This window comes from Haliaeetus albicilla, chromosome 10, assembly GCF_947461875.1.
Source record: "Haliaeetus albicilla chromosome 10, bHalAlb1.1, whole genome shotgun sequence".
Taxonomy (NCBI): Eukaryota; Metazoa; Chordata; class Aves; order Accipitriformes; family Accipitridae; genus Haliaeetus; species Haliaeetus albicilla.
In genome coordinates this window covers 11,464,276-11,484,197 of record NC_091492.1, presented here as the reverse complement: position 1 = coordinate 11,484,197, position 19,922 = coordinate 11,464,276, and the positions used below count along the sequence as shown (strand labels likewise).

At 40.0% G+C, this 19,922-nt stretch overlaps 1 protein-coding gene across 3 annotated transcripts in view; it reads left to right on the top strand.

The window, feature by feature from the left end:
* CHST8 (carbohydrate sulfotransferase 8) overlaps window positions 1-19,922 on the top strand; it is a 191,084-nt gene that overhangs the window by 44,211 nt on the left and 126,951 nt on the right. For 2 of the 3 annotated variants that reach the window (XM_069793479.1, XM_069793478.1), the window contains exon 2: window positions 1,163-1,386. In XM_069793479.1, the coding sequence (XP_069649580.1) occupies window positions 1,278-1,386 (109 nt within the window). In that variant the 5' untranslated portion in view covers window positions 1,163-1,277. Of the gene's footprint in view, window positions 1-1,162; window positions 1,387-19,922 lie in introns of those variants that run through there. The other variant, XM_069793480.1, reaches the window with a different exon arrangement.

Sequence of the window (19,922 nt, the reverse complement as noted above, 5' to 3'; positions counted from 1 at the left end):
TCAAAAACCTTCCTTTAGACCAGGTCACATTTACAATTAGAAATATGAGAAAAGCAAAGTGATGGCCACTCCTGCGACCTGTTGCTGATCTCCAGCCCGAGCCCTTGTGTTCAGTAATTCTCTGATAAGAAATCCGGTTACGCTTTTGGGAACCAGTTCCGCTGCCTGTGCTCTAATGCACCTTCCTTCGTGTTACTGACAAACACAGGACCAGCGTAGTTGTGTGGCAAAAGCATTTGTTTTAATTAATAAAGCCATGTGGCACCGCTAATGGTTTTCCTCTCTGGTTCCCGTTCTTTCTTAGTATCTTACCAGAACCGACGTCGGTTCCAGTGGGACTATTCATGGGCTTAAAGTGAAGTTATTTGCCTTAGGGCTGTGCTCAGCGAGGGGTTTAGAATGACACACAACGTGCCCATCTGGGACTAGGGCTGCTGCTGGTAACGGCAAGTGTTAGAGCGAGCAGTGAGAATTCGCAGAACCGAGAGCAGGAACTTGCTGGGAGTTCCCAGGGGAGGAGAGGCAGCCATGCCCGTCCCTTCTGCAGAGACAGCCCACTTGCTGCCCAGCTCTTTTCTCATGTTTTCTGCAAGCCAGAAAAAGGAGGTCCAAGCACTGTGACCAGTATTTCCCTTGGAAATCAATATGCCTGCAGAGCTTTTTCAACGGGCGGCATGGTGACCTGTGGAGCAGCGTTTTAGTTCGACTGTTTTCATCAAGGGTGAAGCAGGCAGCTGCCAGTTGTTCATCCTTCTTCCCATGTTTGACATGCAAGGCGAGCTCTTGTGATCGTTTCCCCCACATTATCTCACCTTATGATTTTCATATTGTTTAACCAGTGACACATACTTCACTTGGAGCAAGCAAACTATTAAGAGGGGTTTCTGTGCAAATTGCAGCCACGGCATGGCCGTTTTACCCAAACTGTGCTTTTTAACAATATTCTACATTGTCTTTTCAACATGTTAAGAACAGTGACATAGAATTAAAGATGAACCGATGGGGCAGAAATTGACTGGATGACTGCAATTAACTGTACCAAACCAATACTAGAGAAATCAGTTGTTTTGTCTAAACAAGGACTTAAAGCTACTAATCTGCATTGAAAAAATAAATGTTCTATATGTTAAGTTTTAGGGGTTTGGTTTTTTACCTCTTGTAGATGTCTTACGCCAGACTTCCAGATGAGAGGATGAGACTATGAGTGAAGAGTGTCCTGGAGATTACGTGCAGTTCTTTTCCTGGGTCAGAACTGGATTGATCTGAGAACAATAATTATGAGGCTGACATGTATGTTCTCCTTCATCTTGCTGTTTGGAGCAGCTGGGCTCGTCGTCTTCATTCACCTGCAGGATCCAGAAGAAATAGTTCATCAGCAGACACCAGGTTAGCATTTCTATTTCTATTTGACTCATGAGCTCTTTCCTTTTCAACATTTTGTACTTATATCCTTAACATGTTTTACATATTTCACAGAGGTTGACTCAACAAAGGTATGTAATTTTTTTAACGAAGGCTGTTTTGAAATTAACAATTTCTGTTTAAAAAAAAGAAAAGGGGTTTGCTTAAAAAAAACACGTCCAAGAACCAATTAACTGATTATGCAGGGATCTTTGCCAAGGTGCACAGGGTCCAGCTGGATGGAGTTAAATTTTCTGCTAAAGTTGAGACCAACTTCTGCTACCAGCTATACCACTATAAATATGAAAATGAGAAATTCTGGCAAAAGTTCAGTTCCTGCAAATACATGCCTCTGAATCTACCTTTGCTTGTATATGGTATTCAGTGTGTCATAGAGATGTAAAATAAGAGATGCATAAATGAGTCATGCAAGAAACATAAAATACTTTAAAGTGTTTAACTTCCATTAAACTTTTCGTAACTTTCATTCATATGCACGCCATCTTCCTGTGCTACTAACTTTAAACTGTGAAGAGCCATGAAGACCACATCAATAAGAAAACTAAAAAACTGTGGGCTGAAATAGTGGTGTCCTTTTAAAGGAGGGGCACGCAAGAAGTAAGAAAAAGCAAAAGATCTCTTGATTTACTTAGTCACTTTCTCTTTGACTAAGGCTGTAATGAAGGCTTGTTTAGAGCCTAGACAAATGCCAGTGCAGTTACTCCAGCTCATAATAATGCCCCTGTGCACCGAGGTTTTGTCACTATGTTTGCTCTTATATGCACTGAAATTCTCCTTTGACTACATATGTGCTTTATAAAAAGTCTATTCAATTGACATCTTCATTGTACAATGAACACAACTGTGTATATTTTAAAGTATTACTAACATTTCTAAAGGAGCTGAACCCTAATGCAGAGAACTGTTAAATAATTACATTAAGTACTAATTTCTGTGTCCAGGTTTATTAAGTGCTTGTTTCCGTGTCACTAAACAATCTGTACTTTAATATGTTTATTATTTAGTCCAACTGCACACCAATTTTGAAAGCAGCCACTCAGCTGAAACTATAGAAATAATGAATCATCAGTGTTGTGGAAAGCAGAGAATTAACCAGTCCCTTCAGTGCTTTTGCAATTTATTTTTGTATACTTAGATGCAAAAGAGCTTACAGATTAAAACTGGTGGTATTGGCCACATTTGAATGAAATTGGCCAGTAGATTGGGGATGAGGGGAAAGACATACGGACAGCAAAGGCAGGCAGTACTCTAATGCATCTAAGAATGTACAACTTTACATTGAAAAGTTAATTCTTTGCTCCTGAAAGAGAAGGAATTTCTAGTGGTCTCTCAAAACGAGTGCAATTTCTTCTCTATTTTCTCATTATTGGTCCCTCATCTTGACCTGTCGTACCTCTGTTCTCTCTGCCACAAACCTCTTGAATGCCAGCTGCTGACTGTAGTACTGTGAAGTGAAATCACTGTGAAGTGATTTTTGAGAGCAATGTAACTATAGAAGGGGACGCGCAAGCACATTTAAATAAAAGCGAGTTTGAACAGACCTCCTACCCCCAGCAGGTAAACTCACTCCGAAACGTACCCGATTGCTGTGGGTAGGGTTCTGCATAGCTAAAACATGAACATCCCAATGATGCTGTTACTGCCAAAGGTGTGTAATCAATTGCTCCATTCTCACATTCAATTACTATTTATGTTAACAGGACTCAGACTGTACCCTTGAGTAAAAGGTGCTCAATACAATTACTCTTATTTCTGTTTGGCTGATTTTCATGTTTGTTAAGTGCTTTCAACTCCCAGTGGACTCAGAAACTCCTTACATCTACTGCTTCTGAAAATGATACCAGTTATCCCTAAAACATATTAGGCAGCTAAAGGACACAGGAAAAAATATCCATTCATTTCATTAAAAAGAGAGGTAGGCATATTTCATCTCTAGACAGTCTCCTGTGAAAATCTGTCAATCACAAGCGACATTTTTGGCGTGCTGAAAAGGATCCTTCCCTTCCCCTGTTCAGTGTTTCTCCTTAAAAGGGCCTGTTTCTAACAGAGATCAGATATTCCTATAATTTGCTTGTCTGATTGCTCCCTCAATAGAACTGAATAAATGCACATGTCATTAAGCTACTTAGGACAACAGATTCTGCATAGCAAAGTTTTATTGGATTAGCCTTTGCTTTTGTATTTCCCGTGTAGTTACTGTGTTGTAAAATGTATTTGCAAGATGCTGGAATCTCATCAGGAAGGCTGGAGAAAAGTCAGTAACGTTTATTTTCCACTGAAAAGTAGCGTAGGAGAATTTTGCATTGTCCAAAAGGGCATTTTTCATTGTTAGTACATTCAGTCATCTTTAATTTAAGATAGTACAACTTATGAAACAAGATTAATAAAAATACTTTGGTACTTGAGTTTTATCTGTCTGTTCCGGAAATTGTTCTTGATTGTTTTAGTCCTAGCAAGCATGATGGTGAGACCTTGATGTACTACTTAAACCAGTATAAAATCCACAGTCATAAAACTTTAAGTAATGCTTACATTACTTTCACTGAGCAAAGTACTCCTGACAGTAGCTGTTTGTGTTGATTTGTTACTATTCATTTATTCTTTCCCTGTGCTTCACATTGCTACCTAATTGTGATGCTGTACTGAGAAAGCAATATCAAAGTAATTTTCCACAACATTAGTTACAATTTTCTTCTGATCTTTCGAGTGAAACAATCCCATCCTGTTGGCTTCTGTGAGCATATAAACCTTGATTACATTTATCTGTTGGAAACCAATGCTTACAAAGTATATGTGCCCAGGATAGCGGGTGTAGAGCCTTTTTTGCTGATTGACAAACATGCTGTCTGTGTAGTTTTATTTATATAATGCACATCACTCTGAGCAGATGTATTTAAGACAGACAGCCATTTAGGGTGGGCAAAACAGATTTCCCAAGCCAATATATTAAATTCAGTAGATATTCCTGAGGTCATTAAAGAGACAACAACTTCACTTACGACAGTTGTTTTCTCAGCATCTATGAAGAGTGCTATTGCTATGGAGAATGCAGGATAAAGCAGAGGTGTGGGTTGAGAAGTGGTACGAATGATAGTCATACGCCGTACAGAAATGTGATGCTCGTCTAATAATTCTCCCTGTATAATTATATAAAACTTGGCTTCTGCAGTAATCATGCCATTATTCTTAAACAGACGCAGTAAAGGATTCGTTTTGGGTCAGTCAAGAACATTTGCACATGATGCACAAGAAAAATTTAATACATATATCCCCATCCTAATGCTAATGACTCTTGAACATATAAATCTCCTGTCTTTGATAGGATATTAAACATGCAAAAACTTTACAGTAACTAAATGTGCAGCCACTGCACCGCTGTGTTTGTCCTGGAACCACAAAAGGAGCTGGGAAGGGGCCTGTCCAGCCCTGTGGTTAGCAGGAGGCTTCTTCAGCGTAATGGCATGCGCCCTCCTCTCTCTCAGGGTTTACAGTGGAAGAGTTGAGAGGGCTAACGAGCACCTTTACAGCCTCGGCCAGGGCCACTGCGGTTTATGAGATCACTGACAGCATGGAGAACTTGGTTTTGTGAGAGCTGCATTTGGCTGGTACAAGAGAGAGCAACTTGGACAAACGATGTCAGCAAGTGAGAGAAGAGTCTAGAGGATGCAACCCATCCTGACAGCTCTCAGGTGGATTTCAGATGCCTACGCAAACTTCTGAGCTGCAGACCAGCCAGTCCATGGGCTGGAGACAGGATTGTGGTCATGAATAGCAGGTGGTCAGGGGAGGTCATGAATGCCAGGACCACTGCTTCCGAGTTGCACCAGGGACACAGTATCTATAGTTGTACTACAGTATCTATAGTTGTACTTAAGACCATGTGCTCTATGGACTTTAGTCAGAAGAGAAGGGATATTCTAAAATGGTACCTACTTTTGTAATAGGAGATTTTGCCAAATAAAAACTAGGGGAAGTATTGATATTCCTCTACACCTATATTCATGTAGCAAATTTCTCTCTACATGGCGAGTAGGTCTGTGGGAAAAAATTATTGGGTTTTTGCGATATGGTTACTGAATTCACAAACCTGTAAGAGTTTTCAGTTACAACTTTTAAGGATGAATATATACGGACACACACTCCTCTGGGAGCTGGTGAAAGGTGGAAAATACATCTCAAAGGATGCACGTTGTGAAAGCTCCAAAAGGGTAAAAACAGGGAGTAGGATGGAAATGGCTTTGCACTCTGCCTATATCAGAATTTGAAAGTCAAGTATGAGGATAACCAAGCCTGAAACTCATCTGACTGATATTCTGCAGTGATTGCTGTCCTTAGCTCATCTACCAGTTTCTAACATAATACTGTCATCTTCTTTATTTTCTGCTTTACTAAGGGTTTGATAGGGAGGAGTGGGAGGAAGGGGAGACGACAGTCTGAAGGGCTGGCATGCGAATGCTATTGCAAACCTGATGGCACAAGGGATCTACAGTGCAGAAATCTTACGGTATATTGCAGTAGTCTCAGAGCAAATACCAATATTATAGCTATACTGAAATTTTCTTAATTACTTATTCAGAGCACATACACCTTGTTACTCACAAATTACAGTCCTATGCACATCTCCACGTTGGCCGTACATTTCCACAATACTATCCTACTGCACAATGTACCACTTGTTTGTCATACTGGAAACTTTTTATAAATACAATTGAAAATGAACTAGCATTGATATATAATTTCAGAAGTAATTTTCCTACAATTTGTGACTTACTTCTCTTTATAAACTGGAAGCCATTTAATCTGCTTCTCAACTAACAGCATCAGCAGAAATCATGAACAAAAGAATCTGGTGACTGTAGCAGATGTCAGTGGGCTTGCCAATACTCTTTTCAAGCAAAAGCGGCATACTGCTATGCGTGTAAGGGTAGCTTCCACCAGCTCAAGAGTGGATGAACCTTCTGCAGTTGCATCCTCTGAGTCTTCTTTAGCTGAACTTCCTCCAGCAAAGAACTTCTCTGTGTGCAGACTAGTTCCTAAATGTCTGCAGTTATTGGGATGAAAAGAAAAAGATCTATTTTCTTGTCTGCAGAGGCAAGGCACTTAATAAGGGAAATGTGGTCTTATGAGTATGATATTCCATTTTCTGTTGCTTGAAATGGTTGTGGTTTAGACTGACTGTGAATGTGAACCTGGTTATTTTTTACATTGGAAAGAAGTGCTCGCAATGATTTCATCAGTCTACTGCTACAGGGGGATCAAACACCGTCCAGATGGTTACAAAGGAAACCCTACACCACACAGCCAGTGCAAACCTGTTCAAAAGAAATGCAATCTAGTGCTGAAAGCAATCACATATAAGCTATTTTATCACAAGTAATATATAGAGATTGTCTCCTACAACGCTTTTTCCCTGCTTTCATGACTGTGCCATATCCTTGGCAGTCTTATGAAAAATGCAGCATTTATTTATGACATGGTATTGAGAGAGCGCCACTTTTTTTTTCTTTTCTTTTTTTTCAGTTTCTGTTAAAATGCTTTAGCCTAAAGCCTATTAAAGCAAATACAGCTCTTAGCTATAGCATCAGAGTCCAGCATTTATAGGACCAGTATTTCCTGTCGACCATCAGCAAGTGCTTTACAGGAGTCAGAGCACTTCGGTAGACTGTGGAGTTGGGATCCAAAGCTGCTGCAGTTTGTTCCTGTCCTGCCCTACTGCTCATAGATTGTGCTGTATTGTGTTAAATCAGGCAATTCACCTGCTAAATGTTTCCATTTCCTATTATAAAGGGGATTCTCTGCAGGGATTCAAGGTACCTAAGGACCACGAGATCCTACACAAAGATGCAAGACCAAACCATATTGTGACATAATCACAAAATTCAGTGCATTACTAGCAGTGGTTATAATCCCACTGCAGTGGTGCACACACACATCAGATGACTGAACCAGATCCACTGCCCATTTATTTGATGGCATAAAGTCCATGTCACCTAATCCCAAATGTATTTATCAGCATAAAAACAGAGTGATGTAGTGCTAAATCACTCACATAGTGCAGCTTCCACTTCCACAAATTTCCTTATCCTCTCTTTTTCTGTAAGCACTTCTTCTCAGATACTGACTGGTTAAAAAAAGAGGTTTGATATTTCTTTTAAAGCCTACTTTTAAAAACTGTCAGAGGTTGACACTTCTTTGTTGTGTCTGGCAAAATAAAAAGTGACCTGCCATCTCAGAGCTGCATTCGTTTATGGTGCTTGGCAACATATCACAGGCACAACTCAACCGCAATGTGATATGTCAGAAGGCTCTCAGAGTGGCAGCTTTATGAAAGTATATTCCTAGGGAACAAGCCTGGAAGCTTCTCAGATTCCCCTGGAAATTTGCAGAGGCATTACAGAAATGTGCAAAAGTTGATCAGCAGACTTTCATTTCACCTCAAAACATTTATTCTAAATATAAGGCTATATTGAATTTTTCATAGAAAATGTGTCAGTACTAGAAAGCCTCTTTCCATATGCCAGCTGTCATTCAGCTTGCTTGATTTTTAAAACTTGATACCACATTGAGGAGCTTAGGTAAGTTGAAAATACTTTCTGGATTTTCTAAAGTTTATGCCATTTTAAACGTCTTATAATATATGTTTCCATTTCTCAAAGTTATTAACGTTCACCTAAAAGCTTAACCAAAAGTTCCTCTCTCCAGCAATACCATCCTTTTTTCATTTAGTAAACATTAATTTTCCTTTCATGATTCTAGTGGAGCTTGAAATTAAAGGTGGCTTTCTTCTCTATTATGGCTTGCTTTGTGTATCAGCATCAAAACTGCCAGTTAACTATGGTTTCAGCACCAGTCAAGAGAGCATAAAAAGCCAAATAATTGATCTTGTATAGGCCCTACACAAGAGCAACTTCTTGTGGACATCTTTATCATTTTCTCCAAATGAATAATCTCTTTTTGAAAGTAAGTGACTGGTTTTGGATCTGTCACCACTTGACATAACGCAAGGTGATTAACTGACTTTAATCTTATTCTGTACAGGCCCTATCCTACAAGATGCTAGCTCATAGCATCAGTGCAGAAAATCACTTCAGTATCAACTGAGTGGCTCGACTGTTAGCTCTGCTCCAGTGCCTGAAGTGCTCTGCTGCCTGAGGGTCAGAATATTCTGCATCTTGTAAAATTAAGTCCCATCTTTGTCCCTTTTTGGTCTCAGCCACCTCAGGAGACCTATGTGGTGGTTAAGGGGAAAAATGCTCCAGCCAGACCCTTCCTCCGTTGCCAATTCTACACATCAGAGCAATTCAGACATGCTCTTGTCCTCTTTTTTCAGAATCACTATACACTGGCCGTTCATACCTACTGAAATGGACTCTTTTGGGGCTTCTGTTCCCACTTTTTAGTTGGAAACCACACATTTTCTCATAAAACTCTTTGCAGGGAATGGATGTTTGATGTTTTGCTCTTTGTAGCGCATTAGCCAAGAGATCAGTGTTTGCAGATTTTGAGTATCCCTACATGACGAAAGTGAAACATGCTGTGCCACCACGTATGTATGTGCATACACAAGGAGAGTTACACAGGCTGGGAGGAAATCAGGGGACATCAAGTCCCTTTATGGAGCAGTGGGCACTGAACAGCCTCAGGAGGGGAAAAAAAAAGCAGGTTGTGGATGAAATTCCTCATCCTTCAAGAAGGTGGCTGTGCTCCAGTGCCCTGTTCCTTCTCTATTCTAATTCATTCACCTTTCTCCTTCCATTTGGCATAACGATTGGCAGTGCTGAGCTTTCTGTAATGATGGCACAGATAAAGCTTGGGACAAACAAATGTATATTTGGCTTTAGAATTATTTTAGGCTTAAATTCACAGGAGTCTTCGCATGGCCTGCATCCGCTGCAGTCAGAGTGGCTGACATGGAAGCAGCGGAGACACACAAATACTTATTCTTGTGGGCAGGAGGACAGAAAGCACAAGCCTAAACAGAGGAAACTGGTCATTTGCCCAGTGGCTATTTGAGGGAGGTGGGAGAGGAGACTCCTTTTCTCAAGCTGTAGGTAGTGCACAAGATCCTATGTGCCAGTTTCCAGCTTGTTGCTTTTTTTTTTTAAAAAACTTGTTTGACTTGACTTTATTTATTAATAAAGTTCTGCACAGCTTAATGCCCATAAGTCAAACCACAGGAGAAATTATAGACAGCAATCACTGCCGCTCTGTGTGAACTGAATGCAGCTTTAATTGGGTCCTCCTAATTGTGCATGCAGCTGCTAGGAAAAACATGATGATGCTTATCTCATACAAGAAAACAAATTCCTCTCACTACTCCATTGTAAACAAATGAAAAGGCATGTATTCAAATAGTCGCAAAAGTAAATGTATACACCTGCGGGCAGATACCATGAATTTTGTGCCATAGCAATGCAATTCTGTACTCATTGAGACTTTAATGTAGTTCACTGTAATTATTTAAAACTCACCCTGAAGACTTTGGTGAGAACTTAAACAGGGCTGGGATACCATTCACGTGCCCAAAACAAACGTCGGCACCTCAGCCACCAAGTTCACTCAGATACTGTGAACAGCCAAGATTAATAGTGGAAAACAATCAACTGGTTTTTTGTAAGCTGTTAAATTGAAACCTGCCCCTCCATTCATTTAGCTCAAGAGATGTTATTACCTTGTAAACAGAAGACACCCTTAAGTTGCTACCTAATTAAAATTCCAATTATTCTGCATTTATGAGCTGCTCATTCTCATGCTATTGAAGGGAATTAAGTTACCCAAGAATGTACAAAGTCAGGTATTGTTTAACACCTATATATTGATGATGTGTTCAGTACTGCATGTTAAACCAGCCATGTCACTGCCTGTTCCAGTCGTATTTCACCAATACCTGCAGAATGCTTCTTGGGCTCATTTATATTTTGTAGGAGAAAGACAAAATGAACAGACCTTAGCAAACTGTTATAACAGCAGCATTAGGGAAGAAAAGCATGTAAATGGGAGAGAAATGGAAAAAAAAAGGTGTATGCAGCATGCGGAGAAGAATGGTAGGAAAGGAGGTCTGAGAAACAGAAGTTGAGATAACTTCCTTTTCTGTTCTTCACATTTGAAATTATTTAATGAAAGGAGCTTTGTGAGTTTTTTGTAGAAAAACATCCAGAGAGACTAGTTCTGCTAGATACTTCAAACATTTTTTTAAAGGAGAATTAGAAAATATTATTAAAACCGAAATGTTTAATTAAATTAGAATGTAACAAAAAATTTACTGCAGTTTTATAATTCATGTTAATAGAGAATGGGCCCAGAATCAGTACGACTGAAGTTCCCAGGGGTGCTAAAATGGAGACAAGGGAAGTAGTAAGGAAAACGAATATTTACTACAGTAAATTTACAGTAGTTAACAAACTTGGGAAGAACACCTTAAATTTTTAAAAGCACTAAATATTCCTAATGAACAATAATGATCTAATTATATTAAACTTCCATATACAAATCTTGGAGACATAACACATTCTTAATGTCTACACGTTTGCACATGATATTTTTCCTCTTGCTTGTTTCCAGAGATCAAATTATATATTCAATATATTCTGATTGTTCTCTGCCTTTTCCTCTAAAGGCACTGGCTTCACTTCTTAATTGAGACCCAGTGGAGATAAGTTCACCACAACATAATTTAATGAACTATGGAAGAGTTACCTTTTACTGCATGAGGTATCAAGCTGCATGACAGAGAAAGAGTATCTCCTAGGTGATGTTTCAGTAGATAATAATTAACTAAGACATCTCCTAAAATAATACCACCCACACACAAATGCAGCCCTTTCCCCCCCGAAATTGGACAACACATAAAGCGAGTTAATAAGCCGAGGACACAGTTCCTAAAAGGAGCTCAGTGACACAATTTCTTTCCTCCATGGAATCACAGATTAGAAATTGGAGACCTACAGTACAGACAAGTGAATTTTACTCTTTTTCCCCTTCAACTTCAAAGGCTGAATTGTACTTGATTTACCCTTCACATTAGTCTTGGATGTGCCATCACCACAGTCCCTTCCAAGTGTGAAGAAGATTTTCCTTTTTGCTCTGAATGATTTTGAGCAGATCAGCAGCGGTACTCTTCCCGCACACAGCTGTTGTCTTGGCACCTCCTGCCCGCTTTACTTCAGGGCTTTGGGGAGAAACTTCTGCAGCATCGGCCTTGCTGTATTTTTTGGTTATTTACTGATATTTTTGAGTAGGGGAAAAAACGCCGACTTTTAAACATCTCACACGACGCAGCCTGGGGAGCAGGACTGAACCGCCTGCAGCCTCCCTCTCAGGGACACGGCAGACAGCACGCTGCCATCCTTCTTCACATTCCTCATCCAAGCATGCTGCTTCCAGCCCCGTCCATACCTTGACTAGCAAAGGCATCCTCCTGTCCCTTGATCTTTGTCTATTTTTGTTGCAATTCAGTGTTAATTAGGTTTCAAATCCCTCAAATCAGGGAGTGTGAGTCAAATGCCGGCTCCTACTGAGTTCAGAAGGGTGCATGTATTTATAGGCATTTTTACAGCATTCAGCCGCTTTGATCACAGCCCTCCACGCCACCACAAACAGATAGTCATTTGATTATAATGATGTTTCACAAAGAACTGCTGAGACAGCATTTCAAGAATTCTGAATATTTTAATATTCGTTAATTAAATGTTTCTGAGTTTCTGTCCTTTTAGCAACCAACTATTGATGCTGTAAAAATATTCAAGTGAAGGGCAAATTGTTAATATTCTAAGAGAAACCCTATTTGCTATGAGAGCAGCTCCAATTAGCAAGACAAACCATCTTCTTGTAGTCATTTAGAGGAATCAGAAGCAAGCACAGCAACACTGGTCTTGATAGTGGCAAAATATTTACCATCTCCTGTCTCAACAGAGAAGGTGCCCAGAGTTAGAGGCTTACCTTGGGAAAGGCAATTCTGTTTCCTGGCTTTGACTTTGCTCCCTAAACAAAGCACTCATTACACCTGTTGCATGTAACAACTGCGTTTTCTTAGCCTAGTTGCATGAATCTGTCTCCGTTTCTTTTATCTAGCAAGCTGAAACGTTCTTTGGCAGGAATTTCACAAAACAAAGATTTCTTCAACGCACAGCTGCATTTGGGTTGCTGCGTCCATCCTCTCCGCAGCTATGGCTCAGCTGCAGGGCACCTCGAGGGGAAATGGGAACCCACGTGCGGGTGGCCAAGCAGGTTTTTTAGACGCAGAATGGGACAGTCCACAAATCTACAGACTTCACCATCAAAACAAACTCACTGCTAAACAGCAGACTGCAGTCATGGGGTAGGAATGACCATCAGCTCCGGTTAGGACTGCTGCCGCAGACAAAAACCAGTGTCCCACAGCGAGCTGAAAAGCAACGCGGTCTGGTAGCATCATGGGCAGAAAGCATCATAGCGTCCGGTTGCTGTAGCACAGCAGTCAGCACAGCGTTCACATTGCCATGATGTTTTGCCCTGGGCAGCACGCACTACGTCATGACATAGGGCCAGTGAAAGCCCGTCCAGCCAAAGCCAGACCTAACAGCTCGGAGCCACCGAGGGGTGGTGGCCAGGTCCGGCAGAAAACACGTGTGCAAAATATATGGGAACTGTTCTACACTACATTTTCAAGCTTTGTTATGTCTCCATGCTATTTTAATTTATGGAGCTAGAATGTCCCCTCTCCCTTACCAGCAGGCCTAGGTAGTGCCTAATGAGTTCATTGAAGAGAGCTGACTGATTTAGCTGTTCCTTTTCTCTGCAACAGGTTTAGTAATTGCACAATTCTCTGGGCAAGATCGGGTCCCAAAGATGACAGGGGTTTTATCCCTCAGCATAGAAGTAGTAATAAAAGCAGACTGGAAGTCTGTCCATCCTCACAGTGGGCCACTGTGGTGTCAGTGTCAAATATAACTTGACAAGACAGTGATACCAGCAGGGTTCTCGGAGGCGGTGAACGTAATACAAGGTGTTTCTTCAAATCAAATCTATCTTGTAGGTTATTTATACTAAGGGGAAAAAACTTTTCTAGTTTTATTCTTTGCATTTCCTGGACTTAATACATTGCAGTTAGTTTCTTAAAAATGAATGCTCAAAAGCTATTGAAACATTTGCAGTTAGCATGTTACCCAGCCAGGCTGTATCATGACTGCTGTGTGTAAATGCCAAATAGCTTGTGTCACTGGCTGGCCCTGATAAATCAGAGTTTAAAACAAATACCACTCAAGCTTATCTACTGGTGCTACTGCTTATATTCAATCAATACCCTGGGGCAGTGCCATCTGATAATGCTCTTCCTAGTCCAGGGGAAGCTTTCTCACTGTTCCCACCGGAGAGCCAGTGAATGCTCTCTATTCTTCATATAGGTAATTTGAAAAGTGTGGTTTCAAACAAAAATGATCTTTCTAAACAAGTATATTTGAAATGTAAATTTTGCAAAATTTTATTTCTTGGGGGGTGGGTGGGTGGTGGTGTTTAAAACACATCCCAAACCAGAATGAAACATTCTGGATTGAACAAAATGATTTACACTGAAAGGTAAGTGACATTGCATCAGGGAAAAAAAAAAAGAAAAAAACCTCAATGTATTCTTTTCCCAAGTTTTTTTAGTTTAGCTACCAATTCAAAATGTTGATGTAGTCTGCTTAAGTGGCATTTCAAAGGAAATCTAATATTTATAAAGTAAACCATCTCTCTCTTCTAGACGTGGCATTAAATACAACTTGCTCTCCTGCTGCGTTGAGCTCTCATCTCTGCTTTCCATGATGCACAAGCAATGAATGGGTCTTTTGGGGAGCTACCTGATACGAAGTGGCAGATTTAGAAAATGTGACTTATTTTTAATTAGAGAATTTTATTAAGGTAAAGATATAATCCTTTCCTCAACCATTCTAGTCCTAAACAAAATAATTACTGCCAAAGAATGTGTTTTTCTCATAAAACACATATACCAAAAAACCCACTCCCAAGCCCAACAACCATAAACTATGTTGCAGGATAACCGGCTAATCACTGCATCGCCACTGAGGAAGCACCTTCCCATCGGTGCCTATTTTCAAAAGCTGAAAGCAAATTCCTGCATACATGCGTATATGAAAACTAATGAACTACAACATACAACTTCAAAATGTTTATACAAAGCTTTTTAGAGAAGCTAATAGTTTTTTAAGTGCCACAAAAAATTATTGAACTGGAAAGAGTATTAATATGATATGCTAATGAAATCTGCATTTAATAAGATATATATCAATTCAAAGTCTCTGTACCTTTCTGTCAACACAGCATATTGCAAAAATGAACCATTGAGACCGCAGTTTAATCTGATATAAAATCAAATGATCCGTGTTAACAAGACAATTAAATAACTGTCGGAAACTAAAGAAACAATTATCAGAAGTTCACCAGATATAAACTGGTTTTGAATAATGTGAAAGCATGATTACACAGTACGCAAACTGAAAGTTGTTACTGTGATTAGAATAATATGGGTGGTAAATTAGATATCAATTTTATTATGAAAAAAGTCTAGCTCAGGTGCTTCAAAAAAGAAAGCAGAACTGCAAATTACATGCTGGTTTTGTTGGCCTATTTAAAATTACTGAGAATGCATTACAAGGAAATTAGCATTTGGAAAGGCTATTTGAAGGCAGTAAAATTAAAAATTATGACAGCTGCTTTTCTGCTGGACATGACAAACAAAATGATGCACCATATATGTTACATAGAGGTTTGGTAGATGCTATTTCCCACAACAAAACATTACCAGGCAACGGGTACAAACCATGGGAATTAAAACTTATGCTTAAAATTCAACAGCTTCTAGCTAGTAATATTGTATACCTACAGTCTGAAGATGCAATGTAGGGATTTCTCCCCAGCAAAATTTTATTCTAGAGGCAATGCATAAACAGTCTTGTACAGCTCCCTCAGAGGCACATTCGTCAACTTTACTTCTGCAAAACCAGCCCAGATGTTGGATGCTTGGAAAGACCGTGGAGCTGATCTGTGAGCTCTGGCATCCCTGTTTCTGCCTCTCCACAATCAGATTAGTGCAGTAGCTGTCAGTAAGTCAGTGTGGTCTGTGGACCCCTGGAATTCCATGGATTGCTTTTAAGGTAACTAAAGGTCCAAAAATAAGGTAAGAAAAGTAAGCTTGCACCTAGCAAACCCCAATATGAAGAGGTCCATATGTCCACAGAATAATTTTAGAGGCTCACAGACTTAATGAAGGTTGAAACTACTGTTTTAAGGGTGTAATTACCAGAAATGCACCTAAAGCTATACATTTGGTTTGAACTACAAAACAGAAATGATCTCTCCAAAAGGAGATTGAAGTAAAACACAGTCCTTCCTGGGTAATATAGGAGTGCTCCAGACCAGATACAAATAACCACACAGCCGAAAAGTTGCATTATCTCACTGGGCCAGCGCAGGAGCAGGGTCAGCAGTAAATGTGCCTGCACTTAATGGCCCTTTTTGCAGCCTCGCTCAGCTTCAAGGGGAAAAAACCCAGCACCACGTTTCTTCAGAAGCCACACAATATTTGCTTTGTCTTTATTCAGGGAACTTTTGAGGATGACTCTTCATGTATCTCTTCTCTTCCCCTCCTTGCGGTTACCCGTACTGCTTATCCATCAGGCCAGGAGTGAGCAGTACTGTGTACAATTCCACAGGGGCCAGACACAGAGAAGCAGCGCATTAGATACACTCCAGCTGTTCGTGGCAACCACATTCAACCCTCCTTGCAAACATGGATCTTTCAGATCTCTTCTTCTAAAAGTTATTTATATAGCTGAAACAACAAAAAGGGAAAGATATATCTGGGGAAATAACCAAAGCTTCAGAATTGCTAGAAATAGCCATTTTGCTACAGCTGATGACAACGTCATCCTTTAAGCTGCATTTCAGTTCAGCCACTGTTCCTCTGCCCAGACAGCAGGGCGAGCCCTTATGGAAGTGAGCGTGACTGGACGGGGACAGTATCTAGCAATCCCACAGGCAAGTTAGAGCCTTCCCACTTCAACACCCGAGAGCATCAGTGGTCAGCCTCGGCAGGTTCCAACAACTCTGCTTTCAACCTTTCGGTGCATTGGGTGCATGGATCTTTCTAGGATTGCTTCATCCAGTCATACACATAAATAGCTAATTTGCTCAACAATTATGTTAGCTCCTAATGCAGGTGAAGATTCACGTACATAAATGCTTTAAAAATGGCTTTTGAAAACCTGATTCAAAAAACACTGAAGTCACTAGGAACTTTTCCATTGACTTGGATTGGATTGTGTCCCAGGTACTTATCAGTTCCTTCAGCCCCTGTGCTTCAATAGAGTTGAACTCAGCTTACTAAAGATGCTACTCTGCTTTTTCTTATTACTGGTTAAAATTCATATTCACAGTGCAGCACTTTGAATCAGAGGTTTTCCCCAGATGCTTCTGATGCTTATCCTCCTTTGTTAAGGAGAATGCTACTTCATATAACAGAGCTGGTAGCCTCTATTCAAAATCTACCATGCTGCAAAGAATGATGTCAGACAGACTGATCTTTCTCCAATAGCTTTTGCAGCACTTTTGTTATGAAGATGTTGAAGATAACACGGAAGAGAAAAGGAACAGATTTAGAGTCTTGGGACAACAAAATACAAGGCATGACAAAGAATCATAATACCGATACTTGTAATTGAAAGAGCTACTGAGAAAGTGTATCCTGGGCTTTGGGGAAGAATAAGGGAAACGAGAGTTATGTAGGCTGCTAAAAAAATTAACAGATTTTTGTGAAAAAGGATAACAATAATTTTTGAAGAACTGTTAATTGTTTTGTTTCATTGTTGCAATTGAGATCTAATTGTAGTAACTGGAAAGAGCATCAGCCTAAGACAGCACGCCTTCTGGAGTCGGAGCCCCCAGCTCACAATTAAGTTAACCCAGGGAACTATTAAGTACAATAAAAGACCAGGAATAGCATGTATATCATGGGAACAGATCCTAGTTATTCCAGCAGTTATTCTAGCTCTGTGAAATAGAAACAATAATGAACAGATTTTAAAATGCATTGATTTTGAGAGTTCTTAGCAACTTTACACTAACTTAACATCATGGTGCATTCTTTAAGTCCAAATTCTGCTTGCGTGGTCAAGGTTTGTATGTAGACTGTTAGGTGGCATTTTCCAAAGCAACAAGCACAACACAAAAAGATTACCTCAATCTCCCACCATTAAACTTCAGCTGGTAACTCTATCGTTAAAAGATTTATGCTAGTGCTAAATACTTTGCAAAACTTCAAATACTGCAGAGTAGAAAGTCACATAAAGAAGAGCTAGTTAAATATACAGGGGACAAAGTACCAGATTTATTATGCAAACTACACATGTCCAAAGACAGCTTATGCAAGAGTGGAAGGGATTGTTCTAATACATATCATCGTCATTCATGGAAATTGTTCTATGCTCCTACTAAACAGAAGGTACAGGTTGCCCTTAACTCAACCTCTTTTGGTTAGATTTCATATTTCTTGGAGTTAGCCCTTTTCCTATTAGAAAGAAAGATGAAAAACAACCAAGCAAGAATACCCAAGATAGTACTTGCTGTTAAATAAAACCTGGATTTCCTCATTGCTGAGTAACTGCCACACTCTTCAGCATGCACCAAGCTGCAATACCCAGAGGAGGGTTCTTGGAGCATGGCGATGGGCTGTTTAATGGCTGAATGCATTACAGTGTGCAACCAGGCTCTCTCACATTCACTCCTGCAATGTTTCTCTCTCTTTGCTACACTTAATGAACAAGTTTAAAAGGATCAAACCACCGAGTGGATAATGTACCTGGTGGGCTCTCTCCAAGCATCTTTTTCTTGCTTTCTACCTTTGTAAACAAGTTAAAAATGCAGCAGAGAGGAAAATTGCTAGTGACACTTCAGACCTTACTGGCTTTCCTACATTACCACAAGTTGTAAAAAGCCACTCTGAATGGTACAGAAAAGTATTTATGCCAATTAAAAGGGTTGGAATAATAACTTTGTAGTAGCAGATGTCTAACTTGTCATTTTTAAGTGAAGCCTTCTAACATAATTTCTGTATTTTCTGGATTTTTTGCACAAAGTATTGTACCCTGCAGAAGCTTTATGAACACCTATCATAGTGAATAGCATGTGCCAGAGTTGAGATTAGGTGATCTTATTCCTGTATAATGGGATTTGCCTGCTAATTGTCACTGGAATGACAGCAGCCTCTGTTAATAGGAGCATAGGAATTGCCATGGTGGCTCAGATCAGCAGCCCATCTATCCATTAAAATATCCTGTCTTTAGCAATGGACATTATGATATGGTTCAGAGGAAAATGCAAGGTAGTCTGCTACGGAATAAACTACTATCAGGTAAAGTTTCTTTAATATTCTCATTAATAAAAGACAGGTTATGCCCTAACCCAGGAGCACTCGTATTTCTTACAAAGCTCTTTTTACTTTGGCAAAGAAGCCCAATCTTTTTAATTTTTCTTCATAAAATTCTCTTATTGTGACTCACGAACAGTCTCATCATTCAGAAGACATACAGCATGATGCCTCTCCTTGTTCTTCATCTGAATTTGTTCATGGCATCACGGTCATGCCCAGAGCAGCTCATGGTGGTTGCATGGTTAGAACTTCAGGGAGGACAAAGACCAGAAATGATGGGTTTAAACAGAACAGAAATGTGTGGCATGGTGGTGGCAAAAAGTGAGATGCGTAGAAAAGACTCTTTCCTACAGCCTGTTGCTGAAATCATCAAGCTTTGGGATCAGTTCAAGAAATCTTCTTGGAATTCACAAGACAACAGCAATGGTAGTGGAAATTGCAACTGAGTTCAGTGGTAACTCTTACTAACTTTAGGAGAACAAGCTCAAATCTTTAGGCAGGGCTGTCAAGGAACATGTGACCTACAGCAGCTTCCCTGGGCAGCTTCCCAGTAGCAACGGATCCAGAAGAAACAAACAACCACGTCTGCTGCATCAGCATAGTCCTGCCCTGTCACCCTATACGTACAACGTGCAAGGAAAGAGGATATTGAGGAGGGAGAGGAATGGAGGTCGGTGATGCAAGAAGAGCAGCTCTCTGAATATTTGTCTCATCAAGGCTCAAAATAATGTCTGCCCATGGGCTAGGTCACAGATCAGTCAGTTTCTGACTTCATTTGTAAGCTGCAATCATTTAATGATTTGGGATTCTTGTTTCTTTATACTCACAAAACCAAGTGATCGTTCAGAAAACCTATACCATGACTTTTGTGTTATTGTTTCCGCTGCACGAATAAGACAAAAACAAGCTCTGAAAGCAGTACGCTGCAATATCAGGTAATTATATCGCAATATACCCACGCTCTTTCAAATAATTAGTTAGTCAAACATCTGCTGCAAATTAATATCGGGCCAAACTTGTCTCTTGGGTAATTCAATGGACTTCAGTACCATTAGGCAAGGGATGATCTGTTCCAACACATTTACTGTCTGTGGATAAT